Source organism: Blastomyces gilchristii (assembly GCF_000003855.2).
Source record: "Blastomyces gilchristii SLH14081 genomic scaffold supercont1.18, whole genome shotgun sequence".
NCBI lineage: Eukaryota > Fungi > Ascomycota > Eurotiomycetes > Onygenales > Ajellomycetaceae > Blastomyces > Blastomyces gilchristii.
The window spans coordinates 548,854-570,481 of NW_003101665.1; the positions used below are offsets into that span (position 1 = coordinate 548,854).

The 21,628-nt window shown below is 49.0% G+C and overlaps 5 protein-coding genes across 6 annotated transcripts; 4 read left to right on the forward strand and 1 right to left on the reverse strand.

The window, feature by feature from the left end:
• Nucleotides 1-258: 258 nt before the first annotated feature.
• On the reverse strand, nt 259-580 carry BDBG_07241 (uncharacterized protein; the record flags this gene model as incomplete). The annotated part of the gene is made up of 2 exons (XM_002622243.1): nt 259-318; nt 368-580. 2 exons carry the CDS (start codon nt 578-580, stop codon nt 259-261), a joined length of 273 nt encoding a protein of 90 aa, XP_002622289.1.
• Nucleotides 581-3,374: 2,794 nt separating this feature from the next.
• On the forward strand, nt 3,375-3,856 carry BDBG_17584 (uncharacterized protein). The gene has a single exon (XM_031725271.1). The coding sequence runs from the start codon at nt 3,476-3,478 to the stop codon at nt 3,707-3,709; it is 234 nt and encodes a 77-aa protein (XP_031580065.1). The 5' UTR covers nt 3,375-3,475; the 3' UTR covers nt 3,710-3,856.
• Nucleotides 3,857-4,166: 310 nt separating this feature from the next.
• On the forward strand, nt 4,167-8,695 carry BDBG_07242 (uncharacterized protein). Its single transcript, XM_002622244.2, has one exon. The coding sequence runs from the start codon at nt 4,915-4,917 to the stop codon at nt 8,284-8,286; it is 3,372 nt and encodes a 1,123-aa protein (XP_002622290.1). The 5' UTR covers nt 4,167-4,914; the 3' UTR covers nt 8,287-8,695.
• Nucleotides 8,696-9,136: 441 nt separating this feature from the next.
• BDBG_07243 lies at nt 9,137-14,339 on the forward strand. 2 transcript variants are annotated; one of them, XM_031723003.1, is made up of 2 exons: nt 9,137-9,362; nt 9,456-13,855. In XM_031723003.1, the coding sequence occupies exon 2, from the start codon at nt 9,666-9,668 to the stop codon at nt 13,509-13,511; it is 3,846 nt and encodes a 1,281-aa protein (XP_031580066.1). In that variant the 5' UTR covers nt 9,137-9,362; nt 9,456-9,665; the 3' UTR covers nt 13,512-13,855. The 2 variants fall into 2 exon arrangements, with proteins under 2 accessions (XP_031580066.1, XP_002622291.1); XM_002622245.2 differs by having other exon boundaries at nt 9,137-14,339.
• A 1,716-nt stretch (nt 14,340-16,055) lies between these two features.
• BDBG_07244 (oxoglutarate dehydrogenase (succinyl-transferring), E1 component) lies at nt 16,056-21,558 on the forward strand. Its single transcript, XM_002622246.2, has 4 exons — nt 16,056-17,222; nt 17,307-19,351; nt 19,412-19,785; nt 19,875-21,558. Exons 1-4 carry the CDS (start codon nt 16,983-16,985, stop codon nt 20,414-20,416), a joined length of 3,201 nt encoding a protein of 1,066 aa, XP_002622292.1. The 5' UTR covers nt 16,056-16,982; the 3' UTR covers nt 20,417-21,558.
• Nucleotides 21,559-21,628: the final 70 nt, after the last annotated feature.

Genomic DNA, 21,628 nt, shown 5'->3' on the forward strand with positions numbered 1-21,628 from the left:
CAAGTGCAGTCACGCTGTAGAGAATATTTACTCGAGGCCACACGGATCATGATCAACTTTCAAGCACAATGTACTCAATGGGAAAGGAAGTAGTGAGTGACAGTTTGCATATGTTTCCTATATGTATAGAGCTGGCCGGCCGACATGACAGCTCCCTCATCTGTCACGCGTTTTCCATCCAAAACGAGTGTCCATTCCTGATTTCCAATTCCCCGCAGATCCATCAATGCCTGCATTCGACTGTCGTGCAACATCCAACTATTCAACTTCGCCAGATCCACGCGACACACGCTGCCCCCGAATCGATACCTCAGACATCTGAGAGATAGTGAGTGGTGTTTGTGTGCACAGATGTAGAAGCACTTACGCGAAACACAGTACGGCTCAAGATTAATCCCGTAGCGATTCTTCGTTTTCTGCTCATGGCAGCCTTCCTTCGTCTGATGGATGGCTTGTCAGTGAAGTCCATAGCCTGTGAATTCATTCTCTTACGGCTGTCGCAGTAGGTGCTGTTTTGCGCGCAAGTTCTGCCGCATTCCCCTTCAACTGGATCGTAGTACTCGCAACCGGAATTGGGCATGGTGCTGGCAGGTGTTCGAAGGGTTTGTAGTAGTCTCTTGGGGTACAAGATTGATAGGTGACTGGACTGGATGGAGAGATTGTGTTGAAGACGGAACGAAAGAGCTGTACTGCTGCACACCTCATATATATACCCTGTGTGCTGGATTGGAAAAGTGATGGTACAGGCGTCAGTCTGCCTTTGGCGCCGCCCAGCTACGCCGCGGATGTGAGACCGAGCACGAAACCTCGTCGTTGGGTGGCGTGGGAGGCGTGTCCTTCCAGAGGCCCTATCCATACCCCACGGGTGAGGGGCGATCTGCGAAGGGGCTCGGAGCGAGCCCCTCCCGCTGCGCCGCGATAACCTAGTGTCTTCGAGCTTACCAGCGGCCGAAAGGTGATATCCAATGAAGACCGTGTTTACCGTGCATCCACAACACATCCACTATCACTAACTTAGATAGGCTACGGATGTATTGAAGTGGTTCACGCTTGCGAGCAGATTCCCAGCGCAGGGTTCAGGTACCCATGAATTCGAAAGGGAGCACGGAGGATCAATTCCGCAAAATTTTCAGGAAAACGCGCGCCTCAAGCATCCAAAGAGGCTGGAAATCAGCCGATTCGTCCTGCGTCATTTAGGCCTTCATTACTCCAAGTCACGTATAATAGTATTGATAATCCTGCTCAGGTACGGAGAACGGGATGCGCTCACAGAGGATGAGATCATGTAGGCTGCACCTAGCGCTTGGCTGACGCACACGTCTGTCGCCAAAAATATAGTAATTCGGATACGCTGAATGTCGTCGGAATGAAATTATCGTCATGTGTAGTTACCCCAAAGGCGCCTCGCCACGCCATCCTCGGCTCTCCTGGTCATTGCCTCCACCAATCGATACCTCCCCACCCGTATCGAGTTATCGGCCGGCGAGTGGGTGACCATCAGCGAATCCTGGCTGTCCCATCTGCTTTTCCTTTCACCCACGCTTGCGCTCGCGCGCTCACTGATCCTTGTCACGCCCGGCGCTGGTGGCCCGCGCTCGTTCAAGGGACTGGCTGCGAGAGCGACGCCGAGATGGATGGTTGCTGCGCCCAGGGCCTTTCTCTTCCTTTCTCATTTCCCATTTCCCATTCTCCTGGGCCCCTTGCAGAGTAGTGGGACACAAACTACGCGGACGGCGGCGGCACAGCTGGATCGCTGGATTCAGGATTGTTTCTGCTTGTTTTCTTCGTCTGCACCCATGGTGTGAACGCTTGCCATTCTTGGTTCTGGGTCCGGACGGTCGATTGTTTGCCTGGCACACACCCTCGCCTCGATCATTACGCTGGCGTCTCGTCAGTTGGCTGCGGCGTACTCATCCTACGGCGGATGGTCTGACGGACGCACTACGGTTTCTGAGTTGGCCAACCGTCCGAGGTATGGCTGAGCCTCGACTGGGATGGGCTGTTTCCACCCCCTCCTGAACCCAAAAAACAATCCTTGAGGTGAAAGACCAACTTGAAATCTTATTGATTCTTGGAATTTTAGGGTTTAGCAAGCACCATAGCTTTGAGCGTGTTTGAATTTATAAGTGGATAGATTGTTGTTGGCCGTTACGGCTGTGGCGATCTCCCTAGATCACGTGATCAAGCACTATTTAAGCTCTTTGTAGATAGCTCTTAGTACAAGATTGATGATTTACAGAGAAGAATGATGATGATAATGATGAAAATATTCAATTCTACTATATTACAGTCTGCCTGTAGAATCACTGTTTTCTAATGCAGACTAGCTCTGCAATAATTAGCACATCAAGGCTTGTGTACTACAAAAACATTTTTATATATATAATAAGAAAATGAGATTAATAAAGTGAATAGAAAACCTCAGCTAGTTACAGTTCTGAGTAGACTAGATATTTCAGTAGCAGGTCTCAGTCTGTGCATGATTTTAGAGTAACTTAATAATAGAGTGAGATGAAATTGCATTGAGAAAGAAGAGAAAGTGAATATAATTATCATATTGAGAATAATTTCAGCTGCAGCACAGCTGGTCCAGGTGACACTAGCAGTGACAAGGAGAAGAAGAAATGTTCACAGCACACATGAGACAAGAAAATTATGAGAAAAGAAAGAGAAAATAGAGACAATGAAGAGAGAATGTTTGAGCAGTGAGAGAAGGAGATTTATATAGTTCAGAAAGCAGCAATGTTGCACTAAACCCGATCAGAATAGCACTAAAGGTACAGAAGGTCCATTTACAGAAATTTGATAAGAAGAACAAGTGATCATTTAAGCAATATTGAATTGGCATTGCTTCAGTCATGAACACACTAAGTAGCGAGTTGAGCTTGATTTATCTCCGCGGCTATTTCAGAGCATTCTTCATTTCTGTTTCACTGATATCACGCACAGCTCAATGAGTATAAACCACAACCAACGCTAGGTGTCAATTGTCAACGAACTACGTGCTGAAATGTCTATCTTTCCTTGGTTGCTGTATCACAACGTGCCACACCCCTCACTCGAGTCTCTTTCCATTTCCCGTTTTGACACAGTCGCGAATAATATGATGTTGGGAACCAAAGCAACTATCAGACCATACTGGTTCGCGGTTGAAGTGAAATTTCAGAAAACCCACAACCAGACGAGGCGGTTGGGGAAATTTCGTATTCTTTTGCGGACTGAAGATTAAAAAGGTCCTGAAACACGGCTTGGACTACGGAACCGGGGCCAGACGAACCAAGGGCCGAACACAGGTTGACAAGAAACGAGAAACAGGAACAGGGACGGGAACGGGAACGGGTCAGGATCAGGAAATCAGTTTCGATCTGATTGATCTGATCTCACGGGGGAATTGGCTGACGCTTTTACAGTTCTTATTATAGGACAAGGTAAAGTAAGGCATGAGCACAAATCTGACAATGACAGTGTTTTAAAGATGGAATATAGTTACCATCCCCACCATTATGAGTTGAACCAGCTTCTCTTCAACAAAGGGACGAAATCCCTCTCTCTCACCTTGCTCTCCTCTGCAAGAATATACGGACTACTCCGTCCATGGGATCTTAGGCCTGATCGACAGCGTGTAGCAAACCTCCCGAGTCACTTTCTCTCTGGCCACTGGTGCTTCCTCCTTGTTAGATTTTCGATTTTCTATAGCCTAGCCAATTGACAGCCCCAGAAATAACGTTAAGCCGAGAGGACTCAGGACAAACGGATGGCGGGGCGCTCCCTCCATCGTCGTCCATGTCTCAGCCTAACTTCCGCCGTGCTGATTGAACAAAGTTGGACTACTTTTTTTTGTTGTTCCAAGCTCGAGTGTGGATGCGACATTCTGGGCGAGATAATTGCCCAGAAAGACGATGGGCCATTGGCCCCCATGGCATGGATCCGATCCCCCAGTCAGTTTAAAAAAAAACTAGAGACAAGGAAAGACAGGGAATTGGGAATCAGCACTTATTGTTTAGGAAAAAAAATATATAAATAAATATCTCGGATTCTTTTCAACCATTCAGAGACGTATTAATAAACAATCCATTGCTAGTCAACTAGCACCATTATTAATAGTAAGTAGTATTATTTAAGTTAATACAACGCTCTGTTGCTTCTTTGTGAAACAAAAGCCAAGGGAGGATTCGCTGTTGTCTACGCTGGGTAATACAACTGGACCGACCGGACTGGTTATGATTCTTCTTCGTCTTCTCCCGCTGTGTCCGCCTCTGGTTTCCACAATATGAACGCTGCGAGCGAAGAGGGAACTTAAACACAAACTTCTCCATAGAGTTAGCTATCCAATAACTGACTACTCCGTACTCTGTACCCAGCGACGGATTACCTAGGTATAGTACGGAGTATAATACATGTACAGGTACTTTCTCTCAGCTGGAAAACGGCTTCTGGCGCTGGGGGATAATACTGGTGGTGTCTGTCACCGTACCAACCGGCTTCCTCACGACTCTGGAGTTATGATAGATAGATAATATACCCGTGTTGCATGCATGTGCGACTGTCCTGGTCTATTTTCTTCCTGTGATTCCATCTCTTTCTGCTACTTCTCCTCGTCCAAGTTCCAGTTCCTCCGCCATCGTTTGTCGCCCTTCTGCTCACGAGACCAACCTTTCTGCCAACTTGGAACTCCAACCAACTCCAACTCTAACGTCGCTCCAACTTTCCCACCCTTCAGTTCATCTACCTTTTCCCTTTTCCTCTCTCTCTCTACCTTGGTGCCTCCTGCTCGTCTGGCTCCGGATTCGATGAATACGCCTCCGTTCGCTCGCTGATTGCATCCGCGCATCCGTTTTATTGTTCACTGGTTTCTCTGTATGGGCTTCGCCGCCTCCGCCTTATTTCGCAATTACCGTCGCCGCCGCATTCATCATGGAGTACAACGCCCTCTCCCAGTCCGACGACAATGATGAAGTGGCCTCCAATGCCTCCGCTTCAGATAGATCAGAGTCTTCTCCCCAGCCAAACCGCCGCCGCGCCTTTCAGAAGCTCACTCTCAACATGGACAATCTGGGGGGCCCAAAGTATATGAATGCGGCCAGAATAGGCGATCAGCCCAGTCCATCGCTAGGCTCGGTTATGAGATCGTTAGGGCCCGCCTCAACCAGTAGCTATGACCTTCTAGAAGATGATGACTACGACACCCCCTCAGCAAACCACGGAGAGCCAGGATATAGCTTTGTCAGAGCAAATCATAAGAACGAGATTAATGATTCACAGCCTTCTTCCTCCTCTCACAACCATCAGGGTTACTCGAGCAACAATCATAACAACATAGGCGCCTCCACCAGCAACCACCTCCGAAACGCCACCCCGGCCACTCCCGCACAGCCCTCCGAACCCCTAATTCGATCCCCCGTTTCTTCACGTCCTGTTCCGCTTTGCCACCCGACTCCTGACCTTCAGTCGCTACAGGGCGCTTACGTGGGGAATGTTGAGCGGCTGGAAAAATCTGCAGAGACCCTGAGCACCTCTTCGGATATCGGGGAAGAATTACGCAAATTGAAGCAAGAACAGAAGCGGCTCTCAGTTGCAAGCTGTAGCGCTGTTGATCACCATCCTTTCGGCCGGGGCTCCCCTGTTCGCAAATTTTCCACCTCGTCGCTATCGAACTCGATCATTGGCGTCAATACCACGGCAAGGTCGAACGGATACCCCCCAGGAGATTGCGTCGCGTCACCAAAGAGCTCAGTCATGTCTGCTTCTCGCTCGCAAGTTGGTGCTGCCGCGTCCCGCGCTCGATCCGCCTCAGTTGCTTCACGACTAGCTCAGGTCCTCGAACCCGAGAACGAGGACCAAACGACCCAATCCCACCAACCCCCCGCAGATGCCGCTCCATACCTGCAGCCTTTAGAGATTCCTGAACATGATTTCATGGATAATCAACGTCAAGACGACAACCCCCACCACCACGAACAACAACAACCACCCCGTGACCCTGACCAGCCTCAACCTACGTACGATGAAACCGTCCCCGAAGAACGTTCCACGACGGCAAGTTCAACAGATACCTACAGGCAATCTAAAGCTCTATTCAAAGACTTCGATGGAGTTCATTTCACGCCGTTCCCAAGAGAACGAGTCTCAGGCCGCCGTGCTTCGTTATCAAAACCCCCTCTAGCTAGAGAATCACCATCATTCAGCAATCCACCACCAGGCCAAAAGTTGGTATTCTACCCTGCCCCTGTTCCAATGATGCTGAACCTTCCCCCACGACGATCGAAAAGAGCGCCTGAGCCACAGCACGAAAAACGCCGTACGCAGCTTATCAATTCCCTCCCAGTGGATGCGAGGAAGTCAGCGGCGTGGTTACCACAGCTAGACCCGGAGTATGATGGCAAAGATTCTACAGAGACACGGAATAACAAGAGAGTATCTGAAATACCGCCACAGCTACGCGCATCTGCTTATTTTGAGCCGCCCCCAGCCCAGATAGACATTGAAATCAAGCAGAATTCGGCCGTTGCTACCCTTGATAGCATTCTTGATGCGTCCGCACAGGCGCCCGTTAGTGCGTTTACAGATCACCCCATCGTAGGTCATGTTGGCGCTGAGGTGTACGGAAAGCCCAAGGCGAAGAGAAAGCTGCAGCCTCTAGCGGGTAAGCAGGGCAAGCATGCTCTCCGCAAATCTGTAGGCGCTCGGGATAGCGTAATGCCGTCCCGAACTGGCATCCGTCCCGCTGAGCAGGAAGGAGGTAACGAGACCGAAGGACATGCTGCTGAGGGCAGCGATGAGGTGACTCCGTTCCACGAATCGTATGAAGGTGATCAAGGTCCCTCGGGCACGAATCTTCACAATGATATGGAGCGACGGGATAACGATGAACGGAATGAGAGCCGACTTAAGAAAGACGAAAATTCTAGAGGGGACGATAGCGAGGACGGCGAAGAGGAAGAGGATGAAGAAGATGAGGAGGAGGAAACTTACGTTGGAGCCCCAACAACCCTCCTTGCCGAACTCCAGATACGCAAACAAGAACAAAAACAACGAAACCGCACCGCAGCCACCGCCTTCCCCAACGGCATGCACTCAACTTTGCTTGAACTCGACGCGGTCGCCCAACACCAACGCGAAACGCGAAACCAAAAGCACATCACCCTCGCGTGGGAGGATCCAGGTATTGCAGAACGGAATGAACCGGACAACGAAAATGTGCCCCTCGCCGTCCTGTTTCCTAAAAACCTTCAGAGCGATGAAAACAGACCAATGGGCCTGATGGAGAAGCTAGAGCTGGAAGAAAACGAACCACTCAGCCGTCGTCGGGCGCGGATCCGTGGCGGACCTATTGTTGGCGGAGCCCCGATGCAACGAGCAAGCCCTGTTTTCTTACCCGATGATCACATCAATGGCAACGGCCACACGAACAACAACAACGAAGAAGAAAATGATGACGAGGAGGAAGGGGAGACGCTTGCTCAACGCGCCCGACGGTTGAAAGCCGAGGAAGCTAATATACGGCTATCGAGAGATTTCACGAGTGAGCTTCTGACCAAATTTGGCGCCACGTCGATTGATGAGCCACGCTCGTCAACTGAACAGCAGGCTAAGGATTCCCAGCAGCAGTCGCCGTCTACCGTCCCGGACTCCGTGGAACCGCCGGTGGAAGAGACGCTTGGTCAACGGCGGAGGCGTTTGCAGGCTGAGAAGGCGCAGGCGCAGGCGGCGGCGGTGGGGGAGGATGAAGTGAAAAATAACTTCACGGCTACGCCCATCGGCAAGCCGCGACATAACATGGCGACTGTCCTGCAGGCGCACCCGGCGCGCAATGGCGGGAATAATCCCTATCTCAACAATGGAGCTGCAGCGGGGAATACAATGCGGCACTCGCACCAACCTCTCCTCTCCGCGCAGCAGCAGCAGCAGATACCCAATCGCATGTCAATGATGCAACAGCAAGGATACGGTGGCAATAGTGCCAAATACGTCATGAACCTATCCTCACATGCGCATGCGCATGCAGGGCATGGGTCAATGGGATATGGGCCCGGCATGGGCACGGGTATGAGTGTGGGAAATGGCGCGCAGTACCCACCCACGATGGGTATGAATAGCAGCACAGGTTTAGTGTATGGGAATGGACATGGACATGGACATGGACATGGATATGGATATGGATATGGATACCCGGACGCCGTTGCTGGTGGTGGTGCTCCTGCTGCTGGTGGACAGCCTCATGGACCCATTATTGACCCCGGCCAGCGCGATCTTATCGACCGGTGGAGGCAGAGTGTGCGGTATTAGATGGGGAATAGAGAAGGTAGAAGATATACGTTGTATTCTTTTTTTTCCCCCTTCCCTTACTTTGGTCCGTACTTTGTTTCTTTTGTCGTCGTTGGTTCGGATTTTCTTTTAATTTTTTGTTCCTTCGGTTTTTCTGAAGGAGGCATAGCGAGTTGTTTTTCTTCTCCATATCTCTCTATTCCTTTTAATTATCTTTTGCTTTTCTTCTGATCATATAACCGGACGCAAGCCATCTATCACCTATAATTCTTCATCACTTGACGGAGCGGGGGCGTGCGAGTTACATACCAATTTTTTCCCTGGTATTTCTTCTCCAGAGGAAAGGAAACTGGCGAGATCCCCCGCGGTCTCACGGATGGGCATCTTTTTACTCTGCGGTTTTCTATTTTGATGTCTTTTGTTTTTTTTTTATATATATATATATATATATATATATGTATATATGTATCTCGTCGCATTTTTTCATCCGCATTTCCAGCGTTCTCAGAAGCTTCTATTTGCGAGCATGTACTGTACAATACAATTAAAATATACCTAGTAGACATCATCATGATGCACTTTGCTATCGCTTTTATTTTTAATTTTTTTTTTTTTTTCCCCTCCGAGTTGGGGACTTCGTTGATTTCTTAACGAGGAGGCCTTCGCAGGTCAATCATGTGTCTAGTCTTGTAGAGAGACATCTAGCATGTTGGAAAATAAAATATAAATGAATAGTAAATTAATGATATAAAAATAAAATGCTGATATAAAAATAAAATGCCGTCATCAGCCTGGACCTTTTTTTAGAGTTAAATCCCCCAAATATGTGTCGGAGACTTTTCCTGCTAGCTAGCCGATTTCCAAAATAAATAAACATCAAAGATTAGGAGCAATGGCAAAAATCATCTTCAACCACAACTCCTCCTCCTCCTGCTCCACCAACGTCGGCCAACGTCGGCCAACTTCGACCGCAAGCTCTTCAACTCTGCCTGCCCTCGACTATTCGTACCCTGCTCTCCAACAATTGCATCGATCTAGCCCGGCTGCTAGAGTTACATGACACTGGCACCATACCATACCGTCATAGCCCCCACGGTGCAAGTCTCTCCCCTCGCCATCATCACTGCGATGCTATTCCCCTAAATATAACCACGACCAACCGTCTCACCTCATACTAACCAAACAAAAAGAGGAGACACCGCCTGCCAGCTTCAAACCGCCTAGCCAGACCCCATCATGACCCTCCAATCTTGATTTCCTGTCACGATTCTAGGGGGACAAAGCGGCCCAGGAGTCTTCCCATTTCCCAAACCAAACCCTCAAGGGAATGAAGGGGGGTGTGCTCGTTCACTAAATGTACCTGTGCCTGTGCCTGCACTGCACCTCCGTCTACCCTCGCCATGCCCCCGTCTACAGTCTTCTCGTACCTGCGGCGCGAGCACCGTCGGCCCAGCCCGCCCACAACCTCGCCATCCCCCGCGGCACACCCTTCAGCTGCTCTGTCCGCTAGCAGTAGCCATCTCGCGCCGCAACTTCCGCTGCCCGAGTCGTCGTCTTATTCCCCTAGGCTCTCAAGTACAAATGGCGAGTCGGGTTCGTGGTTTGAACCGCAGCAGCAACAGCAACAGAAGCAACAACCGTCAGATTACAATAGCAACAATCTTAAGCATAATAGTTACGGTGGGAAAGCGGAACATGGGCCTGATATAAAGAGGAAACAGGATAGTAGCAGCGGTTATAGCAGTGGTCGTGAAAATATTAATTTATTATCAGCTTCGCCGCGCATTAATATACCCCCCCCCGTGGCGCGCCCGCATTCGGCTGGAAATGATTGTTCGAAGAAGACATCACTAGTGCCTCCTAATTCTCAATCTCAACAACAGGCAACAATGCTGCGGCCGGACCAGCACGATTCTGCAGTTGTCCACAATAGCAAACCTATCTCGCCTTGGAGGCTTACATTTGGCAAGAATACACTCTCGGACAACTCGAAGGGGAACAGCGCTGGCGGTGGCAGTGGCAGTGCTGGGGGTTATTCGCCAGGAAGCCATAATATCACCAGTGCACGGATGAAACCGTCTCCGCCTGGCTACTCCTGCGTGGAACCCAGCAGCGGCACCCGCACCACCACTACTTTTATTCCCGGGCGTGAACTGGCCAAGCATGAAAGCAGCAGCAGCAGCAGCAACCTCACCAACAATAATTACTCTCGACGCGATGCGGGCAGCCACGATGTCAACCACGAACCGGCCCCATCTCGAACCGGGAAAACGAGATTGAATCTCCTTAACCCCATGGCTCTTCTAGCACGCCGCCGATCTGGACAGACACTTACCCCGCGCCTGGACGATATAGGCACAAGGAGGCTGGGACTACCTGCGTTGCCAGATGACTATGATCCCAGGATTCGAGGGAACCTGTTTCACGACTTCTCCGCGCCGCGGCCGAGACCGAACGTGCCTATGATGAAACAGCAGGCAGTGAATAGTCAAGCGGTGAATGTACAGGATGCTCAAGGTAATAGCAATAAGGATAATTATAATTATAATAATGCTACTCCGTCTCCTGCCGCTTCGTCGACGGAGAATTCGGAAAATCAGAAGCAGGGCTCCCGGGTGAATAGTGGTGATGGAAACCACCTTGAGGCTTTGTCGAGTGGGAGAACTCTATCCTCTACCCGGCCTCATTCTGCTGTAGAACTCTATGATACGCCGTTGCCTTTACGACAAGCAAGCTCAAAAAAGCAGCAGGGCCAGAGGGCCTCGACCTCTTCCGATATCAGGTCACCTAGTACAAGATCCAAAGCCTCAATAGTCCACGATGACTCGTTTCAACCTTCAGGTTTACCCCGACATCTCACGAGCAATGCGTCACGATTTAGTTTCGATATGGCGAGCGGAGACTCGACATCCCAGGAGCGGATTATGGAGGAAAAGCACAAGCAGAAAGAAGCTGCTAAGAGGGCTAAAGCCCAACTTGATCGGTCAAATGATTCCGACGACGAAGATTTCGACTACGATGCCATGATGGATGATGATGGGTTGGAGGAGAGGATCCCCGGCGTGAATGCCGATGATGATTTTGGTAACGATGGTTTTGATGGATTTACGGGCACGGGACATGCGTTTAGACCTCACGGGAACCAACTGTTTGTACCCGTATTACCTCCGGTGATGTCTAATCCTATGAGTCCGCTAGATTTGGACTCCTCTGCGCCCCGCTCGCCGGAGAAAGACATTCCAACCCCGCTAGTGATAAGTCCTAACTCTGCAGTTGCTGGTCCTTCCCTCGGAGCTGGTGGTATGCCTTCATCTAACAGTCCACTACCCAGCAACAATATGGCTTTCTTTCAGAATGGAGCAGGTGTTGCGACGATGTCCGCCGAATCCTCGCTCCGACAACAACAACAGCAACAACAGCCGCCGCAGCCGCTTCTTAACCAGGGAGTGGAAGAGAAGTCTACCTTTTACGTTGAAAGCGATGAAGATGATTTGTATTTTGACGATGGCATGATCGATGATGTCTTGGGGGAAATCGAGGGCGAAAAGTTCGACGAGTCTGTTTTCGACGATGAAACTAGTCATCTTTACGAAAGGAAGCCGAAGTTCATTACGCAGCTGCCGACTGTGCCTGGCGGTATCGGGGATGCAGCGGATAACAACCAGCATGCGGAAGGGCATGGTATCAATAATGGTGCTAATGAGGATAGAATGGTGCCCCTGGTCGCCCAAAACAGCCTACTGCAACGCAATATATCTAATGAGAACGGAGGTATATGTGGAATACCAGGGGGTATAAAGCGGCGGACAATCCAACCAACCACCATCCGAGGACTGACTGAGGGCAATCTGGAGAAATACCACAGCGCCCTCGCCAAAGCAGCCAACGAAGCCGCTCTGAACGGCCGATTCGAACGAAGTGGCAGCGTCAGCGAAACATCAAGTGGTGCAGGCAGCGCCCCACTTTCCCCAGACTCCCACCCAGGCCTGACGGCAGATGACAGCCGGGTCAGCCAAAACGTCGACTCGATGGCCTTTGAAGAAGTCTTTGACGACTTTGACTACAACGACGACGACCTCGACGACGACCCGATAATCGCTGCCGCCAACGCTGAAGCCCTCGAGAACGACGACGAGGGTTTCTACGGGCAGGAATTCGGCTTCTACCCACAGTCCCTGGGCAACAACTGCGATGACCAGATGGTGCTGGGCGGCTACTTTGGCACGCGCGGCGTCGAGGGCATCACGAGGAGCCATAGCGGCCGTGCCAATTTCCAGGAACCCAGCCTCACGCCCATTACTGAACGGAGTGAGTGGAGCACGCGCAACTCCATCATTTCGTTGACGGCGCATGCCGCCGCTAGTGCGAATGCGTCGTTAACAAACCCTCCTCCGCCTCTGGCACATCTTGGCGATTTGGGCAGCATTGATGACCAGATGAACGCGCTCATGAAGCTGAGGCGTGGGGCGTGGGGCGGGAGTAATGGGAGCTTGCAGAGCAGTGCGGCCAGCCACACTGGTAGCTCTCCTGTCGCGACTAGTATGGCCGCGGCGGCATCGAGTCGGGGCAGCTTTGCTAGTTTACACGACGTTTTGGCTGAGCAGGGACGGTGCGGCAGTAGCGGTAATAATCTTACTAATGTTAATAATAATAATACTAATCATAATTCGATGTCGGCTGGGTCGCCGGTGGGCATGGAGAGCAGCAGTTATAGCGGCGACAGCAGCAATGTCTCTCAGCAGCACTGTCCTCATTCGCACCCCCATCGCAATCTCCATCAACAGCAAAACCACCAGCCACTGGATAATGATTTCTCGCCCCTGATAACCTCTACCAACTACAATTACATACCCACGCCGTCTGACAAGGACAAACCCCTCCCTCCACCACCCAAACCCTCCGAACTACATCATCATCATCATCATCATGGCCACTCCCATTCCCATCCGCACCCGCCACTAGAAATAGACATTGACAACGGCCCCGTTACCAATGTCAACGCCAATGCCAACGCCACCACTCCACCTTACTCCAAGGACGAAAACAACAGCAGCACCACCAGCAACAGCATCAGCAAGAGCAAATCCCAGCACAGCCGCGCCAACAGCACAACTGAGAGCATCAGCTACGTCAAGGAGGCCAATGAGGCGGGCGGCGATCGGTGGGTGCTTGAGAGGCGGCGTACGGGTGAGAGCGGGGAGCGCGAGGTTGTAGAGAGGGAGGTTATGGCCGGTGGGTTGATATGAGCAACGAGAAAAGAGAGAGGGAGGAAGGAGGAAGGTGGAAGGGGAGGAAGAACAAGGGAAAGGTTCGTTTGACAAATTTCTGAGGAGAGATTATTTATCCCATTTTTCCCTATTTTTTGGATATATTTGGGATTTGTTTTATACATATATATACCACAGCTATATACCAGAGCTCTAGTGACGACGTGCGTTTGTTGGATATAGCAGATTTTGCGTTGTCTTTGTGTTGGAGATAGTTCACTTCCCCCCTTTATTTTGTTTTCTTATCTTATGTTGACTTGACCTGGCAGGCGTTTTCATTTTTGATGTCGCCGTCATGGTTTTCTTTTTCTTTTCTCTTTTCTCTTTGGTACATTCTCCCCTTTTTGTTTCATATTACATTTTTACACCCCATTTTTTTCAACATACCTCTTCTTCTTGTTTTCTTATGATTTAATGATACCCACGCATCTCCTTGAGCTTGAGCTAGCGAGATGAAACACAGGAGGGAGGTGGAGCAGAGGAAGAGGAAGAGACGTCATGGGACGAGGAGTTGGGATACTTTCGTAACCAATAACTATCTATGCCCCATTCTTGTTGTTTTCTTGAACTGTTTCTACATTTAATCCCCTAACTTAACCTTCCCCCTTCCCCCAGCTAATTATGCAGAATAATATAAATAATAATGCTCAATCCGAGATCGATTCCCCCACAAAATTCATCCCCACACTCTCCCTCCCAGCTAGGTAAAGTCCAGTAGTACATTCTCCGTACGAAACCCAGAATCAGCCATGGCCCTCGCGGGTGTAAAACACCGGGCCGCGTCGTGAGGTAGAGAGTCCGTCCGAGCAACGGCTTTTTTATTTTATTTTATTTTATATTTTGTATTTTATATTTTATATTTATATTTTATATTTATTTCATATATTTATTTTGTTGCTTCAACCAGGTTTTACAAATAGCCATTGGTTAAGGAAAAAAAAAAAAAAAACCATGCGTTATTTTTAGATCTGAGGAGGGAGGTCTGAGTGGTCATGTGCAGACTCAGATATCCTTTTTCTTTGGGAGTGATTGTGCTGTTGCACTGTATGTACAGCATACAGATAATACTGTGTAAATGTGTGTTGGAGTTGTTTATATGAGGCATTATTTGGCATTGATGATACATCTTGCAGTGGAAATAACTCAACCCTTTTGACGTTACAGAGGTTGCTAACTACTACACTACCTTACTGCGTAGGTACAGCCAAGAAGAGCCTGGTCTGGCCACACGTTCTTCACTGTGCCATTTCATGCCATCCCATCCCACTCTTGTTTCATTTTTTATTCTTCCCACTTCTGTCTGTATATTATTATTATTATGTCTGTATTATTATTCTTCTTCACCGCAACTACAGAGTACTCCCCACTGCAATTGGATTTGATATTATGTACTCCGTACATCAATTATAATTGAGAGAGAATGTCTGAAGAATACTCGTATCTTGGCTGTACTCAGGACGCTGTAATCATGTTGCACCGCCACGGCATGCCAAGGACTTGCCTGGTTGGTTTGGTTGGTTCGGTTGAGAATGAGAAAAATTGGATATTGATGCCAATTGCCAATTGACGATTGACGGAATGGGGGGTTTTTCTTTCTTTCTTTTCTGATTCATGAGGGTTTGATGTAAGGAATAATACTCTGTAATAATAAACAATAATAATAAATGAGGCACAGCTGTGTAACAGTAGTAGTATTATTATTTTTTATGATTCCAGGACAGATATTTTCTTTCTCCCCCCTCCAGAGTACAGTACTAAGTATAATAATAACCCCGATATAAAACTAAAAAGTTGGGGGGAAAGATCTTCTTGGCAGTGAAGAGCAGTGGAAAGAGTGACTTATTATAATTGTATGGAATGTATTCTGTACTGCAAATTTCCTCCTCTTGTTGCCGAGTTGCAGTTGGATTGATGCAAGATCTGCACGCAGTAGTATGATGTAAGGAGTAAAAAGATAATATGGGGGATGAATTGCGATCAAACTCGTTGTGTATTGTATTCTTTTACTATTATTAACAACTAACTATTCTCTCCTGCTCTCGACTTGTGTTTTCTGCGATTGTTTCAGCTGAATTCCACTGCAATAATAATGATGATGATGATGATGATGATGAACTCTCTCAATGTGCTGCTGTCCTCGGGAAAGCGGCCGCGCTAGTCCCTACTAGGCCTAGTACGTGTGGAAATAATAGGAAATCCCAAACACCCTCTAACCCCACTCTGCCCGATCCTGCCCGCTGATTGGCTGTCTGCGGGGGTCTTGGCTGCGAGTCCCCTGGCACCCGGCGCAATACGCTGCGTACGGTCACAAAACAGGATACCACCGAAGACACGCAGCCAATGCCCGCCAGCGCCAGCCAATCGCAGGCGTACGTCTGTCACAGCCCGTCACCGACTCCCAGCGCCCAGGCAGCTGACTCAGCCCGGGCGTGTGCCCAGCCTCCCGCCACAGCCGGGGGTCAGTCGGCTGCAATTGCGGCTCCCTGCGCGGCTGCATCGTCTTCTCCTTCTATTTTCTTCTTCTTCTTCTTCTTCTTCTGCTTCTTTATTTGAACCTCAATTCCTCTCGCCTCCGCTTGGAACTAACAAGACATCTATCTTTCTTCTCGTCCCTTCGAACCGAAGAACAGTCCGAAACCATCTATCCGCCTGCCCTACACTATCCTACACTATCATACCCTAGAGCTTGTAGATACATACAAGCGCTCTTTGTCCTTAATTTTTCTTTTCCTTCTTTTTTTTTTTTTTTTTTTTTTCCTTTTCTTTTTTCCCCCCTTCCACCCACCCTCCCCGAAACCACCACCAGGAGAAGAATCTTTCTTCTTCTCTGATGAAACGGGAGCCTCGCTAGGCGGAACGACAGTGCTAGTCGGTAGTTCCCGCCTTATCCTACCTTTCGATCTCCACTCGTTGGGTTACTTACTGGCTCCGCGCAACAATTGCTTCGCGCCGCCCCCCACGCCTCAGTTATATAGTTCGCAAGTGACTGACGCCTTATTGTATCTTCTCCTTCGCTGAAGAGGATAATAGTAAGGTTTGCTACCAGTTTGGGACGCGGAAAAAAGAGAAGAAAAACACATAGACAATATAGAGAGTTGTGACGCATTTACGAAACGAGCGGGAAAAAACTGGAAAATAGGAGATAAAAGCACGGAAATTTTTCTTGTCGAAAAATAAGGATATCTTTATTGGATTTTTTTTGTCCTCTCTCCTTGTTGAGTAAATCTACCTTTTTTGCCTTTTACCACCCTCTTTTTTTCCCCCTGCGGAACATGGGTCTTTCGTCGTCTCTCCCCTTTAAAAATCCATAATTCTTACTCATAGAACAATCTTGTTGTCCGCTTTGATTTTCAAGGTTTTCAATTCTTTTCCCTGAAGACTCTGTGACAAACTTCCCCAATTTCACGACTCGACTTTTTTTTACGTGATTAAGAAATACATTTCACAACCATGTTGCGAACTGCTACGGTGAAGGCGTCCTCGAGCGCTGCGTTCCTCCGCCGCTCGCCCTGCGCGTGCAACACCCGATCATTTTCCGTCGTTTCGTCGAAACCCGCCAATGTCGTGTCGCGGAGTAGCTCCAGGCTGCATCTGGCCTCGCGGAGACCCTTGGCTGTCGTTGGTCGCCAGCAGGTATGGAATCAGAAGAGATATAAGGCCATTGCTGCCGAGGAGTCTAGTAAAGGAGTGGTATGTCTCCATTCTCACTTTAGCAGCTCTTTTCTTTTCTTTTCTTTCCTATTTTTGAAACTGACAGTATCTTGGACTTTGTAGGATCCTAACGATTCCTTCCTTCAAGGGAGCACCGCGAATTACATTGATGAGATGTACATGGCTTGGAGAAAGGACCCCACAAGCGTTCATGTCTCATGGCAAACATACTTCCGCAATATGGAGGATGGCAATATGCCCATCTCGCAAGCCTTCCAACCTCCGCCAACCCTCGTCCCAATCCCAACCGGCGGTGTCCCTCAACATATGCCCGACGCTGGGACCGCCAGTGCTGCTGGGACCGAAGTATCGAACCACTTGAAAGTCCAGCTTTTGGTGCGCGCATACCAGGCCCGCGGACACCACAAAGCAAAAATTGACCCCCTGGGAATTCGTGGCGAAGCCGAGACTTTCGGATACAACAAGCCCAAGGAGCTGGAGTTGGATCATTACGGATTCACTGAGAACGATCTGGACCAAGAATTCGCCCTTGGACCTGGTATTCTGCCACGTTTCGAGACCGCGACGAGGAAAAAGATGACCCTGCGGGAGATCATTGCTGCGTGTGAGAAGATCTACTGCGGTTCGTACGGTATTGAGTACATCCACATCCCGGACCGAGTACCTTGCGATTGGATCCGTGATCGCGTTGAGATCCCGACGCCTTACAAATACTCCGTCGATGAGAAACGTCGCATCCTTGATCGCCTGATTTGGAGTTCTAGTTTCGAGGCTTTCCTTGCCACCAAGTTCCCCAACGATAAGCGCTTCGGCCTCGAAGGTTGCGAAACCCTGGTTCCGGGAATGAAAGCTCTGATTGACCGCAGCGTTGAATATGGTATTAAGGATATCGTCATTGGTATGCCACATCGTGGTCGTCTCAATGTGCTTAGTAACGTTGTGCGAAAGCCCAATGAATCCATTTTCAGCGAATTTGGCGGTACCATGGAGCCATCTGATGAAGGATCTGGAGATGTCAAGTACCATCTTGGCATGAATTTTGAACGGCCTACGCCCTCCGGCAAGCGCGTTCAGCTTTCCCTCGTTGCTAACCCGTCGCATCTGGAAGCTGAGGACCCTGTTGTTCTCGGAAAGACTCGCGCCATCCAGCATTACAACAACGACGAAAAGGAATTCAACACTGCCATGGGTGTGCTCCTTCACGGCGATGCTGCATTTGCTGCCCAGGGCGTCGTTTACGAAACTATGGGATTCCACTCGCTTCCCGCATACTCCACCGGGGGAACGATCCATATCATCGTGAACAACCAAATCGGCTTCACCACTGACCCCCGCTTTGCTCGTTCCACACCATACTGTTCTGATATCGCCAAGGCAATCGACGCGCCTGTCTTCCACGTCAACGGAGATGATGTTGAAGCGCTCAACTACGTCTGCCAGATGGCAGCTGACTGGCGCGCGACCTTCAAGCGCGACGTAGTCATCGACATCGTCTGCTACCGGAAACAGGGCCACAACGAAACGGATCAGCCTTCCTTCACCCAGCCCCTGATGTACAAGCGCATCGCAGAGCAGACCAACCAACTCGACAAGTACGTCGACAAGTTGATCCGGGAGAAGACTTTCAGCAAGGAGGACATCGAGGAGCACAAGAAGTGGGTCTGGGGGATGTTGAACGATAGCTTCGATCGCAGCAAGGACTACCAGCCCTCCAGCAAAGAGTGGTTGACGTCCGCATGGAACGGATTCAAAACCCCGAAGGAACTGGCTACGGAGGTTCTCCCGCACCCGCCCACTGGCGTCCCCACAGAAACGCTGAAGAAAATTGGCGAGGTTCTTGGCAACATCCCTGAAAACTTCACCGTGCACCGTAACCTGAAACGTATCTTGGCGAACCGGAAAAAGACCATCGAAGAAGGTGAGAATATCGATTGGTCGACCGCTGAGGCGCTTGCGTTTGGTTCTCTCTGTGCTGAGGGCCACCATGTGCGTGTCTCTGGACAGGATGTGGAGCGTGGTACCTTCTCGCAGCGCCATGCGGTTCTGCACGACCAAGAGAATGAGGCGACCTACACAGCGCTACAGCATATCAGCCCCGATCAAGGGAAGTTTGTCATCTCGAATTCTTCCCTTAGCGAGTTTGGCGTGTAAGTTTTCATCCCGACCTTTTTTTTTTCCCCGTTTGTACGTACTGACATGTTTGACAGCTTGGGCTTCGAATACGGATATTCCCTCACCTCCCCCGATGCATTCGTTATGTGGGAGGCTCAATTCGGCGATTTCGCCAACAACGCTCAATGTATCATCGACCAGTTCGTCGCGTCCGGTGAATCCAAGTGGCTTCAGCGGTCTGGGCTTGTCATGTCTCTGCCACATGGTTATGACGGCCAGGGTCCCGAGCACTCCTCCGCTAGAATAGAACGTTATCTCCAACTGTGTAACGAAGATCCAAGAGTGTTCCCCACCGGTGACAGAATCGACCGCCAACACCAGGACTGCAACATGCAGATTGCTTACATGACCACGCCATCCAACTTGTTCCACGTCATGCGCAGACAGATGAACAGACAATTCAGAAAACGTAAGATTTAAGCTTCTCTCTCTTTTTTTTTGTTGTTTTTTTTTTCCGTGTAGAAAGAACATATCCAGGAACTAACATTCACATTCCAGCCCTAATAATCTTCTTCTCCAAATCTCTCCTCCGCCACCCCCTATGCCGCTCGCCGCTCTCAGACTTCACCGGCGACTCTCACTTCCAATGGATAATCCCGGATCCAGAACACCACACAGGCGCTGTAAACAACCACAAAGACATCGACCGCGTAATAATATGCTCCGGCCAAGTCTACGCCGCTCTACAAAAACACCGCACCGCACACGGCATCAAAAATACAGCCATAACGCGCATCGAGCAAATGCACCCCTTTCCCTGGCAGCAACTCAAAGAGAACCTGGACAGCTACCCGAACGCCAAGGACATCGTCTGGTGCCAGGAGGAGCCGCTGAACGCGGGTGCATGGAGCTACATGCAGCCGCGCATTGAGACGCTGCTGAACGAGACGGAGCACCATAACCGCCGCCATGTGCTGTATGCTGGCCGCCACCCGAGCGCGAGTGTGGCGACGGGTATGAAGGCTAGCCATGTTAAGGAGGAGCAGGAGTTGCTGCAAGATGCGTTTGAGGTGCATCAGGATCGGTTGAAGGGGGAGTAAGGATATGAGGTCCACATAAAAAAAAAAGAGAGAACCGGGGGTTTGGGGGGTGAAAGATTTTTTTCTTTCTGCTTTTTCACCCTTGCTTTTTTTCCCCCCTTGTTAATTACTTGTTCATTGCGATATGGATTTTTTTCGTGAAGAATATTGAATCCTTTTTTTATTGTCGTTTTCCTATTGTATATCTTTTTATTTCCCTCACTTGCCTTCATTTCCTGTTTAGCCGCATTATCTCTTGATATTTTTACTGTACCTCTTCCTTTTCCCTTTGTAAATTTCCATCGTCATCATCATCTTCCTCCCCGTTATTAAAACACCCATCCACAAAATAATCCCCAATTTTCCCCCATCTCCTATTGTTCTTATCGTAGCATATGCGTTTCCATTCCATTCCATATTTCATTCCTTTCCTTTTCTCGTCCTCCTCTTCCTATTACTTTTTTTTCTTCCCACATCTTTTTTAATCCGGGCTCCCCAAAAATATCAACATATGAAACGTCAACCAACGAAAAAAAAACTACAACAAAACCAAAAAAAAAGCTAGCTGTAAGAGTTGGTATCTCACTTTCGCCTTTGTTTTCCCATGAATTCTTTCTCTGTTTGACAGATGGGATTATTTGATTTGATATACACCGAATGAAAATGATTTCTGCTGAGAACAGCGGAAGATCGCAATTGATGTATGTTTCACTGCCGTTGTGTATTTTACTGAGGTCAAAAGGGGAGATAGAGAGACAGAGAGTGTGTGAGAGAAGGAGGGAGGGAGGGAGTAGATCAGATTAATCATGGCTAAATAGCGATATACATGGTTTTTGTGTGTATTGTACATCCTACCTACTTTTTTCGAAAGCCTGGTTTATTATTATATAGAAGTGGGAAGGAAAGAGAACAAAAAATGTAAATTAGATGATGATTTTTATACTTGATATTTGATTTCATGTCTTTTTTTTTTTTCTTTTTTTTCTTTCCCACTGGTTTACCATTTTGGGTTCTTTGATAAGTGATAAATAAGTGATAAATATGTATTTCGCTATATGTCCTGTGAGAATATCCAAGATTATAAGCTGTCTGCACGGAAAGAATTCATTACTGTGTATATCTTGTAATCTTCATGAATCTATGAATTAAGGTTTGATGCCAAGGACCCATTGAGCCCTATTCCATATACAGTCTAGCGTCAGTGACCCCTCCGACGTTCCACACTAAACCATT